A 24872-nucleotide genomic window follows, 5' to 3' on the forward strand; every position below is an offset into this window, starting at 1 on the left:
ATTGTGTTAGCAGATGTTTTGCAATTTTCCTGCACCTTTTGTCTTCATTGTTGTATTGCAAATTGCTTACTTTTGAGTAATGTTTGGCTAGAATATTTGCTATTTGTGGTTTGTTGCTGCTGTATTAATTCCCAAGGAGACTGTGTTTGAAGCGTGATCAGTATCTGTAAGTGTTGCGTTGTTTAATAATCTGATGGTATTCCAGTGTTGCGAGTCTTTTCTTGGATCTAGTTTGTTGCAGAATTCTTCCAACTTTTCTTGTTTGCAGCTTGAAATTTCATCTTTAATTTTTTGAGTTAATTCTATTAACTTCTTTCTGTTTGCTTCTGTATTATTTTGTTTTAACTTCATTGATGGCATCTCTTTCGGTGATCATAGCATTGATGTTATGATCGTTATGATCTTTCCAAAATGGAACCCAGTTGTTTTTCCAGTGTCCTCTGGAAATTGAATATTTTGCAGCTCTTTGTATGTTGTTGGTTTTCTATTTGTGTTCCTTTTCGATTGAGAAGTGGCGAGCCCCAAGTTGGGCCTTTGGCATTTAGATCTAAAAGTATCGTTGTATCTGATGTTTGGCTTAGTTGCTTAAGTTGTTCTGTGTTGTCTGGGTGATATGCATTGACTATTGTAATATTGTGTTTTGGTAGAAATATCTTGACTGCTTGAGCCTCTACATATAGATTGCTATATGTAGTTGATATAATTTCTTTGTATTTAATGTGTTTGGTCCGTAAGAGTATAGCTAGGCCTCCACCAGATTGATCTGGTCTGTCTTTCCATAGTGTTGAATAGCCTTTGATTTGAAGTTTCAGATTTTGATTTAGTTTCGTTTCTTGTAGACATGCAATGTGGATGTTATGTTTGTATAAAATGTTCTTAAGCTCTTCCATCTTTTTTTGAGTGTCATTGATGTTAAGCCTGAAGTATGTTGAGAGTCCTTGTAGCATATTTCTCATCGAGATCCCAGACTGCAGTTCTCGACACGTCGGCTTCCCTGGATGCGGCAGTATGATTCTGATCAGAATAGATGCTCTTCATGGAATTTGGGTGTTCCAGAGCCCCGTTAGCCAGCAATTTTTAGGGTTCTCTGCAAGCCTTCACAGCTACTGTATCGGCTCCGGGCCCTCGAAGTCCCCACTGTGCTTCAGCGTGCAGGGCAATCCCCTACTTCTTGCTACTTTTGCCTTCCACATGGGCAAATGCCTCGAACGTGGAGTTGGACTTCTGCTCTTGTAATAATAAGAATAATAACTTGTTATAGTGAACTTTTTTAAACATAACATTGTCTATTGAATTTTGGTCAAGACTTTTCAGTAGTTTGATATATATATAGTTGTCTTTTATAGTGAGAGTTGAGTGTATAAGAATATGGAATCATGCGGTGCATAGATCTTGAAGAGTTTATAAGCCAGTTAAAGTTCTTAAAGTTGGGGGAAAAGTGAAATTAATTCCCCAGTAGACTAACTAAAAATTTGGTGCAAGAGAGGGCCAATAAAAGTCAGTTCACATAATGTCAATACTGTTTCCAGTTAGCCACCCTGGCTGGCCAAGTGGTTAGCATATTCGCTCTCCAGCCAAAAGACTGCGGGTTTGTTTGAATCCTGCCGTGGGCATGGATGTTTGTGATTGTCTATGAAAATACTAGTGCTGGTGGTGAGCAGTAAATGCCGTTGGTGTAGATGATGATAGTTGCGGTTTGTTGTAGTTGGTGGAGTGACTGGTGGAGACAGAGAGTTGTAGAATATGTGTCCTTACTCAATGAGCCTTTGGACTACCTGGGGGGGGGGTATCACGTAATAATAATAATAATTTATTCCTAGGAGTCAGTCTTGGATGTGATACTTAAAAGCAAGAAACATTTTTCATCTGGATATTGTGAGTTTGTTTAGCTCAAAAGCTTTCAGACCATAGTAGATGTATATATTGTAAGTTGTGTAATTTGAAGTTCGTTTTTTCTGTCTGTTGTGACCAGAGCAACTGAACTGGAACTCAGCAGCAGGTGAAATATTCTATAAAAAGTTCTTCCTGCTGATGAAAATTTAACTTTATCTTTTTGCTTATGAAAAATTTATCAAACCTAAGTTCTCACTGATGTCCTTCATTTGATAAAAAGAATAAAATAACCTGCTCAGCAGTGACAGATTCTCTACTATTAAATCACTAAAGATTTAATTCGAGAAATATGTTTTGAAACCTGTATACAGATAAGCTTAATAATGCATTAGTAATAATGCCTGCATTCATTAAAGTCTTACCTGATTTGTATGCACATCTTATAAGCTGATGAATTGCTGTAGTCTGCAATGTTCTTTTGTATATTTTGATGTCAGATAAAATGTGGGCAAAGTTTTGATTTATTCTCATATTTAAGCAAGTTTCAGTCCTTATTGAAGTCCTTATTCAATCCTATACCAGTTTCAGTTCTGATTGAAATCATCATCAGTGGACAGATAAAACTTTGGAGAACTTTTAACTATCAAATTTGAATTAAATTTGATAGTTAAAAGTTTGGGGGAAAAGTGATAAAAATATCTCCAAAGTTTTACCTAATTTGATTTGAAAAGTAGAAAATTGCTTTCAAATCATCAGCAGAATCACCAAAGCAAAATGGTATATGCCACACTTTTTTGGTATCTGGAACTTCTTAAAGCTGACTTTCAAGTTCTACCTGGCAAGTTTCTTTTATAAACCAAAAAAAAATATTATTTAAGTTTTGAAAATGTTCATTGCTTAGCATAAGGTTGTTTGCTCATTTATTTCAAGATATTTTCTAATTCTTTTGACAGGTGTCTTCTTGGATGAGATATTGGGTTGCATTATGGGGAACTTCGTTGCTCTATTACCCACCCAAATCATTAAGAGGCCATGATAGAAGTGATGTGAGTATTGATCATATAATATATTAATGTTTTCAGATAAATGTTTTACAAATGTCTTAATTTAAAAATTTATTCATGACGAATAATATGTAGATCAGTACAAGTCTAAAATCAAGGATGCTTACAACCTAGTGGCTCCCAATTTTTCTGTATTTCCTGGTTTTTGGATAATTACTGATATATTCAGCTGAACTTTTATTTGGGATGGTGGATAACTTGTATATGAAAATAAAATATCTTTCAGTATGTTCAATTTAAAGGATTTGAACCAGAATTTTATATTCAATTCAGAGAAAATTGGTTTTATAGATGCTACACCAACAGTAATACACATTATAACCATGAATAAAGGATCTGTAAATTTCAAATACCTCATTCAGTGGCACAAAATTATAAAAAAACAGAAGTATTTTACTTTTGGAATAATCTTGTTATTATCATCATACCATCAGAAGATGTGGTACTACATGAAAAGTCTAAATCATTACTAACTTCCTATTGTCAGTTTTCCTCCAAATTATATTATTATTATTGTTAACATGTGACCTCCATGAAGTTAAAGGCGACTCATCGCAAGAGGTCTTACCATCTCATACCAAAAGATCATTGAACGGTGCCTTGAACCCATTCGCAGTTTCTGCACTTACCACACTTTCAGGCAATGCATTCCACTCACCAATCACTCTCCATGCAAAGAACCTGCTTCTCACTCCCCTGCTCATGCTTATACAGTTTCCATGGATAGCCTCTAGTTCTACCCCTGCCTCCCTCCACTCAAAACATCTTCTCCACATTAATCTGGTAATAACCCTCTCACTCATATCCCCTCTTCTTCTATTTACAAGGTTCAGTAAATTGTGTATCCTCAATCTCCTTGTATCTGACATTCCATAAACCGACACTAAATTAGTAAATCTTCTCCAGACCTTTTCAATACATCTTCATCCCCCTGGAAACCAGACAGCCAAATCTGTGCATAGTAGTTCATATGTGGCCTGATTAAAGCCTTATACAAGGGAACCATAACATCTCTGTACCTTGTCTACCAAATTTCAAGATCTTGCACTTTGCAACATTAAATTGAGAACTCCACTCACATAGTCTATCTGCTCTGCTTCTCATAGCTCTTCCCAACTTTATATCATCAGCAAACAGCCGCACATCTCTAGTTAATCATGTTGGAGGCTTAATGGATTTTTTACAACACTCAAAAAGAATTAAAATAGAATTTAATACTTCCTATATTTCGTCCTAGTCACTAGGACATCTACGGGGACTACAAAAACAATTAATGTAACATGCACACACAAATCTTACAATACTAAGCCCAACCACGTGGGTGACACTAAAGTCCTATCTAGGTGGAGTGCCCTCTAAGAGTGGTAGTAGGTGGCCTGGAATGTAAGGTGGGACCTCTGGTGATGAGTGTTTCCCAAATCTTCAGAAGCTTAATGCAACCATATTTATTAAGATTTGGTTGGTTTCTGAGAGCTGCTGCTGCTTCTAAGAAAAGTCTCTCTTTCTTGAATTTGCTGTGGCGGAGCATGGTGGTTTTCTTCCATGATACTCTGTGGGTGGTGTCCAAAACATGGTCAGCCAAGACTTGTGTTCCTCCAGGCGGATGGATGCTGATCTGCCTGTCTGTCCAAAGTATGCCAGCTTACAGGAACAGGGTACTTTGTAAACTCCAGGCAGCGAGAGAGGAGGGAGCTGATCTTTCGTAGAATGGATAAGGGTAGCAAGTTTGCGTAGGGCTTATATGCTCTTTGTAGGTTGTACTTTTTTAGTATCTTGGCTATTTTTTCAGATGTGCCACGGATGTAGGGTATGGTGATGGCATTTTTAAAATCTTGTTGACGAGAAGGACGGGGAATGGGGGAGGAACTGATTTTTTTTTGATACTTTGTTCGCTGTAGCCATTGGAGAGGAAAGTGTTGTGTATGTGGTTAAGCTCAGTAGTAAGGGCGGTTCCACTGGAACAAAGACTGTGGGCTTTCTTAGTAAGAGTTTTGATGATGCCACATTGTTGTGAGGGGTGGTGGTGGTGGGAGAGTTTGTGAATGTATCTGCCTGTGTGTGGGGGTTTTCTGTATACAGTGAAGGCAAGTGTATCATTAGGCAGGCATGTGACTAAGATGTCTAGGAAGGGTAAACAGTTGTTCTTTTCCTTTTCCATAGTAAACTGGATTCTTGAATGTAGGCCATTAAGATGACTGAGGAAGGAGTATCTGGGCCATGAGGCCAAATAGAGAACACATCATCTACATATCTTAGCCAGATAGAAAGTTTGAGTTGGGCTGATTCTATGGCTCGTTTTTCGAAATCTTCCATATAGAAATTTGCAAAGAGTCCGTGCGGTTAGCCTAGTGGCTATGCGCTTCGCAACCATATGCCTGGGGAAGGAGTGTCCTAGGTTCGATTCCCGTCGGAGACGTGAGGAGCTGAAGGATCTTCCTAAGCCATAGCCAAGTTAGCCAGTCTTGGGCGTGGACAGCATGGTTTTTTCCCCAGTTTATTCTGGGGTTTTTCATCCTGCAAAGCAGGCAAACTGGCCTTGAGAACTCAACACTACAGGCCATAGGATACACCGCGGCATAAGGCCGACCACCTTATCCTGTAAACGGAGTGAGGTCCGATGATCAATGGACCCTCGACACCGCAAGGTAAAAGAGGGTATAAGGAAGATGAGATGATGAGAATTTGCAAAGGGGGGGGGGGGGTAACCCATGGCAGTTCCCTCTATCGGCTTGTAGATTTTTGTTCTTCCAAGAGAAATACCCAGAGTTAATGGCAAAGGAAAAGAGATCTAAGATGTCAGAGGGAAAAACGTTTTCTAAGAGAGATAAGGTGTCAGTTAAGGGAATATTGGTAAACAAAGAGGAGATATCAAAGCTTACCAATATGTCTGCATCATTCAAGGTTAAATTTTCTGTGAGAGCTTTAAAGTGGGTCGAGTTTTTTATATAGGAAGTGGACCTTCTGGTTAGGGGGGTCAGAAAGTTGGCCAGCTGTTTGGACAGTCTGTAGCAAGGTGCACCTTACATTCCAGGCCACCTACTACCGCCCTTAGAGGGCGCTCCACCTAGATAGGACTTTAGTGTCACCACGTGGTTGGGCTTAGTATTGTAAGATTTCTGTGTGCATGTTACGTTAATTGTTTTTGTAATCCCTGTAGATGTCCTAGTGACTAGGACGAAATATAGGAAGTATTAAATTCTATTTTAATTATTTTTGAGTGTTGTAAAAAATCCATTAAGCCTCCAACATGATGTCCTCACAGCACTTAAGCATCTACACACGATCTCTAGTTAAGTTGGTCCCAATGTCATTAGCATACAAGTTAAAACAATAATGGTCCCAAAACAGATTCTTGTGGCACTCCACTAGTAGCCTTCCTCTTTAGGGATACCACTCCTCCAATACAACCTGCTGATACCTGCGTGACAGCCAATCAGCTATCCAGCTTACTAGTCTCTTATCTAATCTATCTGCTTCAGTTTAGTTACTAGCTTGTCATGTGGCAGTCTATCAGAGGCCTTGGAAAAATCCAAGCACATCACTGTATGTATGCATCTCCTTTATCGAGTGAATTTTTCACCTTGTTGTAATACGTAAGCCGATTGCTGAACCATGACCTTCCCCTAACAAATCCATGCTGACCGTCATAAAGAATACTCTATCATTCTGAGTCCTCACCAACTGCTCTAATACCTTAACAACAACCCCAGTCACACAGATTGGCCTATAATTTGTAGCCTTAGTCTCAACTCCCCCATCCTAACCCTTCCTTTATTAAGTGGAACAATTTTCCCACCTTCCATTCCTTTGGAACTCTCCCTGTTGCAAGATTCGTGTTAAATAGTTGTGCCAAAGTTACCAGAAGACACGAGGCAATATATTGTCAAATATGTTATCTTTCAAGACTTCTTGCACCAGGTCTTTGTCCTGCCATCCTAACAAAAAAATGGAAAAAAAATTGTTCGTTAACATTTTCTCTTTCGTTGTTTTTAAGTGACGTGACCATACTACTTTAGATTAGTTCTGCTCACATATTCCTGAATGTTAACAATGTCAGGGTTCTTCCTAATATCCTCATTTTTAATATACTTCTGCCATTAGTGCCATGTCTTCGCTCCCCCCCCCCTCTTTTTCTCAGAATTCTGACATCTCTAGCCTGCAGTCTTTGATCAAGTGTTTTATTTCTAACTGCTCTCAGATCTGTTAGTTAAAATTGGTTTGAACACTGTCTTGTATGCAGCTATTTTTGCTTATTTCTCTCTTGTTCCATATAAGTTTATTCAGTTAATTGCCTATCTTACCTGCTTTGATACATCTGTTATCTATTTCCATGTTTAATTTGCCATCTTCACAAAAAAAAATTGCCTAAAATAGCTTAAATGTTTTACCTGGTCTGAAAATGTCCATTCAGAATGCATATGATGTTTTCACTCTTCCTATTTAAAATCATAGTGTCTTTCATATGTAATTTATTGCAGCTCTTATTCAATTTAGTTATGGAATGCTGCAGACTTGAACTGGATTTATTTAGGAGTATAACATCATCTGCAGAAAATCTTTTGCTGAGATTAATATTTCTGTTTTTGATCAGGTTTAATGCCACTTTCCTTCACAATATATGAATTATATATTGTGAAGCCCATAGATGATGAATAACAGTGAAGATAGCTTACACCCTTGTCACACCTGATTTAATTTTAAACCACCTTCCTGTACTGACTTTAATTCAAATGGCTATCAACTTTCAACTCAAATATAGATTATCCATTGTTCATTATGATGCTTCATTTACACAGCATAATTGTGGTGTTTGATCAGCTTGGCACTTTGTCATATGTTTTTTCTTACAAAGATCTACAAAGCTGAAATATACACTGGTATCCAAGACCTAAGAACAAACACAATTTTTGAAGATTACAGTCACAAATTCTGATGAATCAGCAGTTTTAATAACTGATGATTTCAACTAGAAAGTGAGTACACATTTGAATCGCATGCAAAGGGGTCACATGGTAACACTCAACAGCATAAAAGGCTGTACTAGACAAATTGTTTGAAGAAAGCTCTTTTCGTGAAGGACTTTCAAACTTGGATATCTTGTAATGTCTCAAATCTCAGACATCATCTGGATGATTTCACATGGGGAAGAATTATTAGAAAGTTTGAAGAATGCCACTGAATTACTGATATTGCCAGAGACTTTGGAATCTCACAGAATTGGCTCTGAGCAGCATTTCAAACCAATGGAATGTGTTCCACACAATTGCTAAGAGGTTGCCCTTGCTCTACCATGGATATGGATACAGATTTTTGGTTATTACAGCAAAATGTAATTGATGCACTACAGCAGGTCAGCTTGCAAGTCAGCTGCATTCAAGCATAGCTACATGGATATTTTCACAAACTCTGGCAAGATATCTGCAACAAGCAGGCCTATACACCTGATGATTCTTAGTCTGTCTCTTTATCCATGGCTCATTGTAAAGCATATTTTCAGTAGTGTTGTAAAATTTGGAGACAACACCAATGGGCTAATGTACTCTTTACACATGACAGGTACTGCTTACCATCGAATGATAAGGGTGATGGTGTAGGGAAGCATTGTACTTCATGGATGCACCAAATGAGTGTTGGTTAAAGAGCCTATGATTGGTGAACAATGTTGCACTGAAGTTCCTTAACATCATGCTTGATTGTTAAGCCTACAGCACTATGGCAAAGAATTCATTTTTATGGTTGACAATGCTACACCACATCATACACAAGCAGTGAAAGAAATACTTCTGGAGACTGAGAATATTAATCAATTCAAGTGGCCATCATGCTCCCCAGATCTCAACCTCCACAGAACACACTTGGGATGCAAGGAGGAGTGGGTCAGTTTGCCTCAAGAACTCCTAAATCACTTGGTGCTAAACATTTTATGACATTGTGAGAGCTGCATCGCAGTTCAGGGTACATACTGAAATGTCTCTCTGCATAGTTTCTGTAAGCACTGTATGTTAATTCCTTAATTACATCCTTAGGAAATTTGTAACTTTTGTCAAAAACATATATTGCAATTTAATTTCTATGAAATTTAGAACACATTTTCTGTGTAATATAATTTATTAGTATGCTGGCATTAAATTTATGTCCACATTTGGCTGTAGTCATGAACATTTTTTCATATACAGGTAAAAAAAGTTGCTCGTCCTTAGCTCTTGAATGCCAGTGTAGATCCTTGTTATATTCCCTTGATTTCTCATCTTTTTGTTTTAAAGGAAAATCTGATCCTGACAACCTCGACTTGAGTCGAACCATGCTTGTTCTTCTCCAAGTTTTTGTTGTATAATTTCTCTTTAGCCTCTATTCTACTCAATTATGCTTCCATAAATCTTACAAAGAACACTCAGTAAGAAAATTCATTTGTAATTCTCATATTCAGTTTTATTTCCTTTTTTTTTTTTATAGATGAGTACTATGAGAGCTCTGCTCCAGTCACCTGAAATGCAACCTTCTAACCATGATTTCTAAATTATGCAGCACAGTAATTGTATAGCTTTTATTTATACCTTCATATTTGAGAATTTTTGTTCAGCTATCGTGAACTCCTGCTGCCCTTCCACATTTGAAGATAGATGGCTCTTTCTGCCTCCATTATTCATATGTTCTCTTGAGTATTTTCTACCTATTCTATCGCTTTCAAAGTAATTATTCCAGATATCTAGAATATCTTTATCATCAGTTTTTGTCACCTTTATCATCTCTGATTCTTTTTACAGCATTCTTTCCTCTCTTTCTAATCTTTTCAATAGCCTACAGAACCTTTTTCCACCTTCCTGATATTTATTTTCTTTGTTCTTACCAGTTTTCCCATGACTTTTGTTAAGCTCCTTTTACATGTTACTTTGTTTTCTGAGAAAATACATTTGTCTCTGTATTTTCTCAGAGTACATTCTAATTTATCTGCCAGGAAATTTCGATATTCTCTTTCTTCTTTTTCATGACAGCCTCTTTAACTTACTCAATCCACATGGGGGTTCTAATTTTTCTATCCTTGCAGGCAACTTCACCACATGGTCTTCCTGGTTGAATCACTCACTGTTTTCTTTAGAGTTTCTCTCTGAATCTCCAATGTTTGATTCTTGTTTTGAAATTTCCTTTATTTCTTGTATAATATTTGTATATTGGAGTCTACAATTCACCTTTGAATTTCATGCTTTTCGGTATGATATTCATTTTTATATTGTATTCTATTCCTTTCTAAATGAACTAATGATCACTTCATATTTCAAGATATTTCATCACTGTAAGAGACTAGATTACAGGAGAGGCCAACTTCCTTTTTTTCCTTCTCTGTCACAATTTCCACCTGCCTGGATTTCCCCATAAAATCAGAAGAGCAAGCTATTAAGAGGAGGGGATTGGATAGCAGATGGCAAGCTGTGATTTAATTAATAGCTTTAATAAATTTAATGGTATGATAAATAACTATCTTTTGTTATATTTGCCAAGAAATTATATTTTTGTTTTAATCCTGTACCCAACCATGAACGAAGTTTGCATGTGAAGTATCTTCACAGCTATCTTTGCAGCTTATATATAAAGGGTGATGACTTCACATCAGTTGCCTTAGTATCCCATAATGCAAAGTACACTTCCTTTCAGCTGTGTACTGTGTTGCTGTGCATCATAGAACAGGTTACTATGCAGACCAGTTTCAACCTTAATTTGAGGTCTACTCAGGGAGCTAAACCCAGGAAGATACTGAGGTTAACTGAATGCAGAAGTCATATATTATCCATATATATAAATAGTAAAATGTAGTCGTCGTCATCCTCTCAGGGACTTAGGTCCAGTGTCCTGTTGTCTCATTTCCATCATTTCCTTGGTTGTCTCCCAGCTGTGTTGTATGTAAAGTGAAACATTTATATGTAATTTTTATATATTATTATTATTGACACCTCCAGGGAGTCCAAAGACTCATCGAGTGAGGGCACCCACTCCACAACTCTTCATCTCCACCACTCAACCACCAACTTCAACTGACTGCAACTACACCAACGCCATTTACCACCGACCACCACTACTAGTATTTCCACAGACAATCGTAAACATCCATGCCCACGGCAGGATTCGAACTCTCAGCCTTTTGGAGAGTGGATACACTAACCACTCGGCCAATCAGGCCGGCAATATATATAAATATATGTATTTATTTTTATATATATATAAACTATAGAACGTTTGCGACACCAAACGCAATTTATCTTTGTTTTTCACAGAAAAAACATCATTAGAAAACCAATTAGCAGCCTGTTTAGACCTTGATTCTTGGAATTATGTTAAAGAATTAAGTACACAGCCCACATTACGATCTCAAAACTTAAACAAACACAAGCTAATCAGAAAGTTCAACTTACTCAAGTCAAGACAAGAAAGGCCTACTCTAAATAATTGTCATAACAGACTTAAAAATTTGGTGATTAACAAATCGTCATATGTCCTAAGTCCCGATGAAGAGAAAATTCTCGAAAAAGGTCTAAATTTTGTATTGGCATCAAAATGCATTCCTAAAGAACTACTTTTAACTAAGATGGAGAAAGCAGCTTCGCTACTTCCTACCACAGATGCCAGTTTACTTCGCATAGAAGCAATTCTTGCAATCAACAATGCAAAACCTCCTTCTGATAATATATCCCCTGGTGAGAGACTTGCAATTAAGAATCTAAGAATTAACAAGGACATTGTCATCTTAAAAGCTGATAAGGGGAATGCAACTGTAGTTCTAGATAAAATAGACTACCGAGAAAAAATCTTAACATTGTTAGAGTCAGATAGTTATTCGGAAATTGAGAGGGATCCAACAAGAGAAATACACAATAGAACCAATAATCTCCTACAAAAGACCACATAAATTCCACAGAATACACGGCTTTCCATCCGTTCTTTACACCCACTCATTCCAAGGTTATATGGTCTCCCTAAGGTACACAAAGAAAACTATCCACTGAGACCTATACAGCATTGACTAACCCACATACAGGTTATCCAAATATCTGGCGGCATCATTAAAAGCTTATGCAGGAAAATCTTCTTCTTATATTAAAAACTCGACAAATTTTGTCTCTAAAATCAAGGACTTAAAACTCAAATCTTCTGACATCATGGTGAGCTTTGACGTGGTAGCACTCTTTACCAACATTCCGACACAGGAAGTTCTCCATATTTTAAAGAACAAGATTTCAAATAAAATGTTCTCTCTACTTTCTCACTGTGTAAACTCTGGCTATTTTGAATTCGAAGGAAAACTTTATAAGCAGGTCAAAGGATTAGCTATGGTAAGCCCCCTCTCTCCTATATTAGCCAACATTTTTTTTGAGGATTTTGAACAAAAGGCAATCTTCTCTTTTAGTTTAAAACTCCTCTTTTAGTATTGAGAATCGTCACAGGTTTCTCAACCACTTAAACAGTCTCCATCAGGATATCAAATTGACCATGGAGATTGAAGAAAATAGTTCCCTCTGTTTCCTAGATGTTAAACTCACCAAGACGCCTGAATCAATAAAAGTCTATATTTAGAAAGCCAACACACACGGACAGATATTTGCATGCATCCTCACATCACTATCCAGCACAAAAGTTGGGTATTATATCGACTCTTGTGAATCGTGCAAGATCTGTACTGTCAGATGAAGAACTGAAAAAAGAACTATAGCATTTGAAATGGACCTTTAAAAGCAATGGCTACTCTTTAAAAAGTATCAAGAAACAATTATCCCACTGTCAACATAGAGACACAGGACGACTCCAAAGGTTATATCTCCTTGCCATATATCAGCACGCTATCCAAAAAACTAAGTAGAATTTTAAAGAAATTTAACATACAAACGTGTTTCTCGACTCTTCCAAAAATAAGATCAAGTTTCAGCAACTACAAACAATCTCACAACCTACAATTCCCAGGTGTATATAAAGTCGCATGTGAGTGCGGAAAACCTTACTATGGTCAAATGGAGAAATCTAACCTTCTACGTCTCGAGGAACACCAGAGAGACATTGCTTACAAGAGAACCAGAGCTACTGCCCTATCAGGCCATATCCTGTTTTCAATAAACACGAACAACGAAAACCGCCAACATGAAGTAAATTGGACAACAACTTCAAACCTACACATTTGCCACGATGAGGTAGAACGCCGCATTGTCGAGTCAAAAGAAATCACCTTGGACCCTCTTCATATGAACAATAATCTCAGCTATAATTTGCCTGACTCTTTCAGCTCTACTATCAGATACTGGAGATCGCGTGGTTCCACACATGCACAAGTGTACAACAATAGAACTTTTAACATGGACTATAGCTCAAGTTCATAATAACTGTAATTTACAGTGGAATATTATAGCTTTATAATTGTATAGCTTTAGAGTGTCTCAATGTTTTTTTCGGTGTCTTTTAATAGCTTTCTATATTCTTAACGCCTGATGAAGTCAATTCCGACGAAACATGTTGCGTTTTCAAATAAATCTCAATTTCTTATAACTCTCAGATTTTTAGTCAGTTTATATTAAAATGAATGTGTGTGTGTGTGTGTGTGTGTGTGTGTGTGTGTGTGTGTGTGTGTGTGTCCTTAGAATTTTTGTTTTTTCCTCACACCTAAAAACAATTATGTTAGGCTTGTAATGCAAGTATTGTTTTAGTATTTCTGATTTGTTTTCACTATATTTATCTACATTAAAAAACTCTAGTTTCATCCAAACTTTTAAAATTTGGTCTTGTAGACAGTACAAGAGGATTTTAATACAAAAATACATCGATTAATTTGTATAAAAAAATACACAAATTTTTAACATAAAATTCATTTAAAAAGATTCCATAAGAGATATTCTTTCTCACAGTCGAAGCAATTTAATTTCAAGAATTTACAAAAAAATAATAATACTAATAAATTAAAAATAAACAAAGGAAACAAATTCATTTACTAATCCTCTGTGGGATGAACAACTATATCTTTTCACTGCAACCAGTTCAAAATTAAGAATCATCTCACTCTGACTTAAAGTTAACACTTTGGAAATAAAGGATAAGAATATTATCCTGCTCCATTGTTAGAAAATTATCCATGAAGAGAAAATATGCAGAATAAGCTGTTGGCTTTACAGTTCTCTGAACAATTCTTCATTACATGAATTTGGTTTCTTTCTTTGTCTGAATAATATAGTATTCTGCAGTATACGCTATCACAAAGAATGCTGTTTACAAGAAAAACACAACTTTCTGCATGAAACAAAAAAAAAAAATGTCCTGTCTTCAGTTTCATCTATTGACAGGAATAAATGTAGGTTAAATAAACACTAATAATGTAATTTGCTCTTTCCAAACTTGAGCTACTGTTTATTCTTTTATAACAAGAACATTAGAGGCCTTCTTCTAACAACCAACGACCCTTCCAAATACACAGTGAATGTAATGCCCCTCCCAAGATCATTTTGACCATAATCTAGTACTCATCTCCTCCCCCATGCAACAATGCTTATGCAGTCACTCCTACAAAAATAGTTAGGCATTATAACAGTGCCAAGTGGAAGAGCCTCAGAAACTTCTATGCCTCATTCCCATGGTTGGACTATTGCTTCTGATCTTCCAACCCAAACATATGCACCGAACTTATCACCAAAGTAATCCTCACTGGTATGTAAACATACATTCCCCACACTACTCTGAACAGCCTTTCCCTAACTAAACCTTGGTTCTCCTAAAGATGTGCCAAGGCTGTACAAATGAAAAATCAAATATACCATAACTGGCTCACATCAAGAACTCCATCCTCCTTTAGAGCTTATACTCAAACCCAAAATAGATGCAAAAATATCTATCAATGCTTCCGAAACAGAGTTTGAAAGAGCAAAAAGCAGGAAACTAGCAGCCTGTCCAAATGGCAGCCAAGCCTTTTTTGTCTCTCGCCAAAATAATTGATTGTAACGTCTGCCCAACACTGTTCCCATCCCTAATCATACCCAGATGGGTATGATTAGGGATGGCTCTATTGCATTATCATCCACAGAAAAAGCCAATCTCCTGACTTTGCTTCCAATACACGCATAACTGACAATGGTAAATGCCCCTCCCTCCACATTCCAGGTGCCCAACATACGATGGCCTCTATATCCTTTTGCCAGAAAGAAATCATACTGTCCAAATTTAGACACAAAAAAAGTATCCTTTCCCTGATAGCATTCCTCCAGTTATCCTGAAAATTTGTGCACCAGAACTGATGCCTATCCTAAGTTGCCTGTATATGCTCTCTTACTCCACTGGTATGTATCTCACAGCCTGGAAATTGGCCTATATTCAACCCATTCCCAAGAAGGGCGACAAGTCACTGCTGTTCAACTATCATCCTATCTCACTCACCTCAGTCCTGTCTAAAGTAACGGAAAAAATCATCAATTCCCAACTCCTACACTACCTTGAAGGCAGCCACCTAATAAATGACCGCCAGTATGGATTCCATACTGGTGGTCATCCACTCTGGACAAATGCCATGGAGAAGTTTGGTGAACCTCAAGTAGTTGCACTTGATATCCCCAAAGCTTTTGACCGAGTCTGGCACAAAGGCTTACTAAGCAAATTACAATTTGGTCTATCTCAGGACTTCTGTAGCTGGGTTGACAGCTTTCTGTCTGGATGCACAATATGTGTGATGGTGGATGGTTCCTTATCCTCTCCCCATTCAGCTAATGCCAGAGTTCCACAAGGTTCTGTTCTCTCATCAATCCTCTTCCTGCATCAATAATCTACTCCAGTTGACTTCCAACCCAATGCACAGTTTTGCAGATGACAGCACATTGCACTCCTCCCTTTCATTTGATAAACCTTACTCCCCAACTCAACATTTTATGAAATTAGTTAGTTACAAAATGTTCATATTCTTTGTTGAGACAAAGACAAGTGAATTTAATTATAATACTGAATTAAATTTTACTACAGTATTAAAAGAAACTTACATTATGGTAATTGGAGGGGAAGGGAGAAGAAATCATCATCATCATGCATATCAAGGATTTAGGCCTAGCATGGGCTGTTCCAGCCTTAGAAGTCATCGTCTAATGGCTTATACTTTAAGGCTTATTTTGGTAATCTTTCTGTTTTCATTCTTTGAACGTCTTTCCATCTATTTATGTTTATATTTTTTTATTTTTTCTATTATTGATTCCTGGTTTAATTCTTTCATAATTTCTTTGTTTCTTTTGTGATCAAATAAGGTATACTTTGCAGTTTTACTCATAAACTTCATTTCTGCTGTTATTAATCTTTGTTTGTTTTTTTGTTTTATTGTCTAGATTTCGTTTCCATACATTAAGACTGGTAGGGCTAATGTATTGTATACTTTTAGTCTGGTTTGCTTTTGAACTAGGTTTGATTTAAATATAGAGTTAATTACACCTGTTATTTTTAAATATTTTGCAATTTTTACGTTTATATCTTTTTCATTTTCATAGGTGATCATACATCCTAGGTAGTTGAATGAATTCACCTGTTCTGAGATCTTGTTATCTATTACTATTTTAGTTCTTTAAAGGCCATAGTTTTTGATTTTTCTGTTGATATTATCATATCATAATCTTTGGCTATCTCATTTAGATCTAAAATAGCTTTCTGTAAGTTATCTTCAGAATTTGTAATTATTATTTGGTTGTCGGCAAAAAGGAGAGTGTTTAAGTTCACTGTAGGAGAAAGTTTAATTCCTTGATGTAAATTTTTATTCCATTTTATTATTATTTCATTTAAGTAGATATTAAAAAGAGTTACTGAGAAGGGACATCCCTGTCGGACCCCTTGGTTTATCTCTCTTGTATATGATAGCTCGTGATTTAATCTTATTTGTATTTGATTATTTTCATATATACTTGTGATAGCTTTTAGGATATTATTTGGTATTTGTCTTTCTTTTAATATATTATGTAATATGTTTCTTTTAACTTTGTCAAATGCTTTTTCAAAGTCAATAAATGCAATATGTGTTTCTAAATTGTATTCTCTTCTTTTCTCTATTATTAATTTTAGGCAAAAGGCTAGGTTTATACATGATCGTCCTTTTCTAAATCCATTGTGTACTTCTAAAATAAAGTTTTCGGAATATTTCATTAGTTTGCTATTTAAGATTCTGCTGTATATTTTGTAACAGAAATTTAGTTTACTGATACCTCTATAGTTTTTAGGGTCATCTCTATTACATTTTTTAAAGATAAGAATCACAATTGCTTTTTCCATTCTATTAGGGGGATACCAGTTGAATAAATTTTATTTAAAAATAAGTCTTTCTTTGAATCTTGTTCCTGCGTATTTATATAGTTCTGAACCTAGCTTATCTTCTCCAGTTGATTTTCCCTTGTTTCTTTCAGGCTGATTTCTAATTCTTCTTGAGTTATTTCCTTTTCATTTTCGTTAATTGTTTGCCAGTTGTCTTTTTTAAAATATTTATCTATCCACAATTCTGTGTAGTAATTTAGAAACTCTTCTAATTTCAATTCGGTGTTTAATTTTATGTTTTCTTTGGTATCTGCATTTAAGTGTTTCAAAATCTTATATACATTGGGTCTTATTTTATATAAATCATGTTCTAAATTAGAAACACATTTGTTCCATGATTCTCTGTCTTTTTCTGACTTCTCTTTTAGCTATGGCTCTTATTCTTTTATATTCTATTTCATCTTCTAATCTTTTACTGCTTAACCATTTGTGATAGGCTTCTTTTTTTCTTTTTGGTTATTTCTTTGATTGTATCATCCCAGATTTTCAGTTTTTTCCTTTTATTGAATTTTTTGGTCTTTCCTAAGCTTTCATTTGCTGCTGCATTTAGTACTGTTTTTATATTAAGCCATTCCATTTCTATTTCTTCATTTTGTTTTATTTTATGTAGATATTGGTTAATTCTTTGTTCATATAGGCATTGTACATTTGTGTCATTCAATAGTCTAGTTTTATAAACAAATTTTTCAAATTTTCTTTCTGTTTTTGTTACTTGTAGCCATTTAGGTGGTAATCTTAATTTTTTTTAACAAGGAAATGGTCACTACTTATTTCATATCCTCTGTGAACTCTGACATCTAGTGAAAATTTTGATGTCTTTTCATTTAATATAAAATAATCTAATAGTGATTTCCATTCTCTTGCTGCCCAAGTATATTTATGCACGTCTTTATGTTTATAGAAGGAATTCATTATTTTTAGGTTATTATAAACTGCAAAGTCAATCAATTTTTTACCATTCCTGTTTAGAGTATGTTCTCCATTATTCCTATATTATTATTAATTTTCATGTTTCCAATTCTTGCATTTAAGTCTCCTGCTAAAATTACGTAATCATTTTTATTTATTTTATTATATGTTTTGTAGCTGATTATAAAATTCAATATTATCCTGTTCTCTTCCTTCTTCTGGGGAATATAAACCAATTATTGTTAAATAGCCTCTATCTGTTTTTATTCTAGCTTATATTATTCTTTCATTCCATAATTTATAATGTTTTAACTGTTTTGAAAGGGAGTTATGAATCCAAATCATGACGTCTGCTTGTGCTCTTTGGTCTCTGTCGACTCCACTGTATATCAGATTAAAATTTTCTGTTCTCATAGGTCCTTTTAATTTCTTTTTTGTTTCAGTGATTACTGCTATTTTAAAATTTCTTTCAATTAATAGTTGGTCTAATTCTATTTCTTTATATGCTATTCCTCTTACATTTCAGTTTGCTATGTGTATCATATTTTGTCGTTTCCATTTTTGTTTTACCTTTTCCATTCCAGGGTCGTTTTCCATAGATTCAATCCGATTATCTTTTTCTGTCAGCTTACAAGTAGAATTATGTTCTCCATATCAGGGGACTAGCCTGACAATGGAATAGTTCAGTGGTAGGGCTGCTACCTTAAGGCTTCTGAACTAGCCTTCTTCTGTTAAACCCATAGGAGGAATAGGGTACATTGAAGGGGGAGAGAGTAGATTATAGAAAAATTATAGTAAGGTTTATAGAGAGGGCATAGTTGTAAGGCCAGAAATGAAAAGACCCCATGGCCCTCGAGTACTCTAATAGCATAAGAGTTCATAAAATAAGAAGAAGAGGATAGATCCAGCTAGGGTTCCATGGAGTGCAACTTCCCTTACAATCAAGATGATAGCCCCTTATGGCCCTGTTGGTCCACAAGTCCTTATTCAATATATTCGGACCATCCCACCATACACCCACACATGGTGGGCTTCCTATCCGCCACCCAGGGGACGCCCTCTCTAGAGGTTACAGAGTCCCCCCAAGAGGGGGAAGAAATACATGTTTAATTATCCCAATTTTTTTCCTATAAGATTAATAATTTTAAAAAAATTAATAAAATGTGTCTGAATGAAGTCATCAGATACTCCACAATACACCATTTTACCACTATTTGTCCACATCTATTCTTTGTATTGTTTCCTTTTGCATCAGTCATTTCATTATCTCTACCTGGATGATACACCCTCACAAATGTGATCACTTGGTAACCTAATTTTTTTATTTTTTTCCTGCTTCTGTTATTTCCATGCCATTCTGTATTAAAACATTCTCTAATTATTCTCCTTTTTATTCACCACATAGCCAAGAACACTTGGATTTTCTTTAGATTTTTTGGTTAATTATTTTTTATCATAATCTTATTGTGCCTTATTAACCATGCTAGTCACTTTTCTTACTCACTCCATCTGGTTGCTAACAACATTTTTCTTTATATTTCACCATGACTCTTTTTGTAGATTTTGCTTCATGATAATACTCCTGGTTTATCATGCTGATCCAGATTATGTTTTCTGGTATTTCTTCTCTGAAATATTTCTTGACCATTTCCCATTCACTGCTCCTTTTGCGATTTCTTATGTCATGGCACTGCTTCAAGCTATCTCCTGAGTTATAAACATCAGCTGTGTATTTCTGCACATATTCCTTATTAATTGAAAATTCCACATATTTATCCACCTTCCAGCTGAAAATTGCATAATCACTTGAGGTCTAAGTGGTTGATTACCTTGGTTATGGACAAATTTCTCTGATTCTATCACCAGATCTGGCACTATTAAACCTCCATTTCCTTCTTGCCATGTGCCCTTTTCACCTTCCACTCTTTCTCCTCTTTTAATTATCTCATAAAAATTGTTTGCACCGTGTTGATTGAGTTACTTTGAAAATTCATGTCATCTAGCATTCCATGGGCTGTAATAGCATCCTGTTCTTTTGATTCTTATCTCATCCCAGACATCCTCAAATACAATACCTCCCTCATTTCCTCCCTCCTGTTGAAATTCCTCTCATGTTGAATGCTGTTCATCTGCTATTAATAGCAATAACTCCTCTCTCACACACACACACACACACACACACACACACACACACACACACACACACACACATCTTGTTATCTCCATTCTCTATGGAAATAGATCCCTTGCATTCTGTCCATATATCCTCCTACATCATCCTTACTAATGCCCATAATTTTTGGCTAATTTCAGCCAACTAATGCCAGAATCTTCTTGCCCTTATTTGTGATATTTTTGACATTAATATTCATGAATTACAATATCCTTGGTCATTAAAAGATACCCTTGCATGTTTTAATGACTTTCCCATTCTCATACTCATGGCTTCAAAGATGCCTGCTTGCTCTCACCTGCATTCCCCCTAATAGTCTTAGGTCCCCTAATTTTGTACTTCTGTTCTTCCACTATAAAGTTTTCTCCAGATAACTAACTCTACATACGTTCAAGTAGAATCCATCAGCCATTAATCAGGTTCTGTGACATATACTACAAAGGAATTAGTAATACCACAATCCAAAAATATGAGGAAGGGGAGTCTGGAAAGTTCTGATAAACATCTAGAACAAAAATTAATTTATTTTATTTATATATCTTAAAAGAAAAGATATTTTCTGAAAAAAAACATTTTTGCTCTATGTGTTTATCAGAACTCTCCAGAGTCTTCCCCCCCCCCTCCTCTTAATCTGGTAGAACATTTTTGTGCAGGAACTGAGCGATATATTAAATAACTTTAAAAACAATTAATCACATGGAGTAGGTAGTGTTAACATGGAGCTGTTCAAATATTCTGATGAAATTATATCAAGACTTGCACATTTCCTGAAGAGAATATGGGATAGCAAAGAACCATCAGAATTCTAGCAAAAGGCCATCATTATTCTAGTTTATAAAAAAAAAAAGGCAACTCTAAACACTGAAAATTCTCATATAATAAGCTTTCTCAATAACGTCACAAGATATATGCAAATTTTATATACTAGTCATTACAGTGATAGCATAGATGAGGAACAAAATGGATTTCACTAGGTCTGATCCTGTGCAGGTGGTGATTTTTCCTCCAAATTATTAATTGAAAGCCACAAAGAATTCAATAAAACAATGTGAATTCATCTTTTAAAAACACCACTGGTGATGAAACCCCAAACCAAATAATAGTAGCCATCTACAATCTTTAGGTATAACCCCATAGCAGTCAAACTGGGAACTGAAATATTAGATTGAAAACCAATAAATAGTAGTGTTTGACAAGGGTGTTCTTTATTACCATTACTCTTTAATGTGTATATCAGTGCCATTGTAGATTGGCAATTCATGGAAATATCCCATTATGAAGTCATCCTTGACACACTATTATATGCAGATGATCAGGTACTCCTGGCCAGTAATAAAGATGAATTGCAATATTCTGTGCAACATTTAAATCTTATTGGGAAAAACTTAATATGAAAATATTAAGTTTTTCCCAATAAGATTTAAATGTCGCACACAACTGGTAAAATCAAAATTATGGCCTTTCATGGAAAGGAACCAGTTTGAATTTTAGCAGGTAAATTGCTTTAACTAGCTTGCCTATCTTTAACTGTCTGACCTTATGAAGGAGAAATTGACATTAATAATAAAATACAAAAGTGTAGCTTTTAACTCACTACACACCATTCCTCCTCTTCTCAGGTTATTCCTGTCACATCTTGGCAGTAAACCTGCAAACTTTATTCTATTCTTCTCTATTACTTCTCTACTTAGAATAATTAATTCAAGTATTTAATCAAACAGAAGTACAAAAGCATGCAAGACATTAGCGAGATCTATGGGAGTGAAGCCTAGACCAGCAGAAAAAAAATGAACAGTGACTTAAACAGTTGAAATTTATGAGAACTGTATATTATACATTACTGGACAGGGTAAAAAAACAAAGGCATAATGAATAAACTAAATATGATGCCTGTAATATAGTATATCCAGCAATACAGATAAAAATGTTTCACCATTGGAATACTTTTTGTTAATAACAAACTATAAAAAGAGGAAAACTTACATTGAAATTTATTTATTTGAAGAATTTTTACCTAAGGAGTATAGAATTACAGAGGGATGCATGTGAAACATAGATGAAAATTCTACAAATCAATAAATTTTAACGTGAGCTTCCTCCATTTGTATAGTTTATTGTTATAGACAAAAATGGTTATAGCATATTAACAGAATGGACAGGATCAGGATACTCGACAAGTTCCTCATATATCCCTAGAGGAAGGAGACTGCCAGAAAGAAGCCACAAGATAGCTTGAGACTGTAACAGGCACTAGCTGCTACTGGACATGATTAATCAAGTCCTTTCATCCTTCAAATTCACTACACACCATTCCTCCTCAATCTATGTATCAACTCATTTTCAGTCACACCCCTTCTCAATTTCCTCCTATCACATCTTGGCAGTAAACTTTATTCTGTTCTTCTCTACTGCTTCTTCCAGTAAACTCTTTCATATCCTCTTGTGTTTCAAACTTTCACCTTTTAAATCATTCATACTTGCCAAAAACTATTAAGTTTCATTTTCCTTTTTTGCATTCTGACCTTGTCACTTACTTTTAATCACCACCCTGAGATGAGTCTACCAGACGGCGTCGGTGAATAAGCTACTTCAAATTTGTGCTCTCCAATTTACTGTTATTGCGAGTGTGTTTCCATCAAACGGAAACCCAACAGTGATTAATGAACAGCGGAATACTTCAGTACAAACTGTAAGTACCTATAGTGTATTAATCCAACTATTCTTCCAATTCTAAATCAGCCACGTGTAAGCGCACACGATGCCTACCGTATGCAGCAAAGATGGCGGCATCAAAAGCGAACGAACACCACAAGTCTCGCCAGCTCAGCATCTTCGACCGCCACTGACATATCTACTGCATTCCGCAGCTGCAAAACTGGTGTCACAGACAGAAAAAAGGGCATATTTTGCAAGTTCTGTTGTCACTGGTTACATGCTTCATGCACGAAAATTGACGAAGCTGCATAAAAGCTACTTATCGAACTTAACCTGCCATTCTTCTGTTCGCTGTGCCTCCCTTCAGTAAAACAACTACTGAACATAGGTAAACGTGTCGAAAACCTCAAACAGTACATTAATGCTTTAAATGAAACTTTTATCACCAAAATACGGGCAGTCGAAACTAAGCTAGAACAAATTGAAAACCAGTGCAACGCAAGCTCCACTCCGCCAGCGAAAGAACTTCATGATCTAATTGTAGCAACGGTAAATGACTTGATGAAGGCTAAACAAAAAAAACCTCAATGCCATCATTTTGAATTTCCCGACGGAAAATGGAAAATCATTACAAGAGGACATCAACAAACTTGCTGAAGAATGCGACATCGATCCTAAGAATATCGTCAGGTGCTACCGTTTCGGACCTATAAATAAAAGAAAGGATGGTATGAACTTCCCGTGCCTAGTAAAAGTGACTTGTGACATGCCAACAACCTCATCAAAAATAATAACAGCGATCAACAACAAGTTCAAAGACGCCTGACCCCAATCGTGCATACATGCACAACCAGACTTATCATTTGTACAAAGAGAACAAAGACGCCAGCTTCGAAGACAACTCGAAGAAAAACGTCAAAACGGTGACAACAACTGGACCATCAACTACAGACAAGATAAACTGGTGAAAAAATCAAGTGATGCCACTAGCAGCCACCAAGGAGACCAGCATATAGGCACCGCATAGGTAATGTGCAAGACCCATGCGGTCCAACATACGACACACAAAACCCTACACATCCACTTCACCAACATCTGTGGCCTAAACTCCAACCTGAATAGTGTCCACTACCACCTACAGTCTACCAAACCCGACCTACTCTTCCTGGAAGAAACACAAATATCATCTCTCGGCAACACCACTTATCTCAACCTTCCAAACTACTCACTCTTCAACAACTTTCGTCCCAAGGTTGGTGTCTGTGCATACATCCGCTCTGACACACCTTGCCAGAGAGCACCCAACTTTGGTTGAAAATATCCCTTCCCCACTCAGTCCAATTCATCTGCTGTCTCTATTGCTCCCCCAACACAACCAACCACCCTGAGCTCTTTAATTTCCTCTCCCTAAAAATCAACTTTCTCCAATCCCACTTTCCCAACAGCGAAATCATCAATCTAGGAGATTTTAACTTCCACAACACTAGCTGGCTTTTCTCCTCTAGCCGTACAGATCTTGCAGGCAGAGATGTCGAAACATTTGCCATCACTAACGTCCTTCCACAACTAGTCCAGATGCCAACCAGAATACCTGATAACCCAAACCACTCCCCAAACACCCTAGATCTCTTCCTCACCAATGACCCCTCCAAATACACAGTGAAAGTAGTGAGCCCCTGGGCAATTCTGACCACAACCTAGTGCTCATCTCTCCCCCCCCCCCCCCCCGTGCAACATCGTTTACACAGACACTCCCACACTAGAGTAGTTTAGCACTATAACAGTGCCACGTGTGACAGCCTCCACAACTTTTATGCCGCATTCCCATGGTTGAACTATTGCTTCCGGCCTTCCAACCCAAACATATCCACCGAGCTTATTACCAAAGTAATTCTTACCAGCATGAATACATACATTCCACACAGTACCCTGAACTGCCATTC

At 36.3% G+C, this 24872-nt stretch overlaps 1 protein-coding gene across 1 annotated transcript in view; it reads left to right on the forward strand.

Moving 5' to 3' along the window:
• LOC150098332 (ras-specific guanine nucleotide-releasing factor RalGPS1-like) overlaps positions 1–24872 on the forward strand; it is a 321760-nt gene that overhangs the window by 283915 nt on the left and 12973 nt on the right. Inside the window, exon 15 of the mRNA XM_090405650.1 lies at positions 2787–2879. Within this exon, the coding sequence (XP_090261776.1) occupies positions 2787–2879 (93 nt within the window). The remainder of the gene's footprint in view (positions 1–2786; positions 2880–24872) is intronic.

The sequence above is a fragment of the Typopeltis vanoorti genome, chromosome 15, assembly GCF_054136105.1.
Source record: "Typopeltis vanoorti isolate ZY-2024b chromosome 15, IOZ_Tvanoo_1.0, whole genome shotgun sequence".
Lineage (NCBI taxonomy): Eukaryota > Metazoa > Arthropoda > Arachnida > Uropygi > Thelyphonidae > Typopeltis > Typopeltis vanoorti.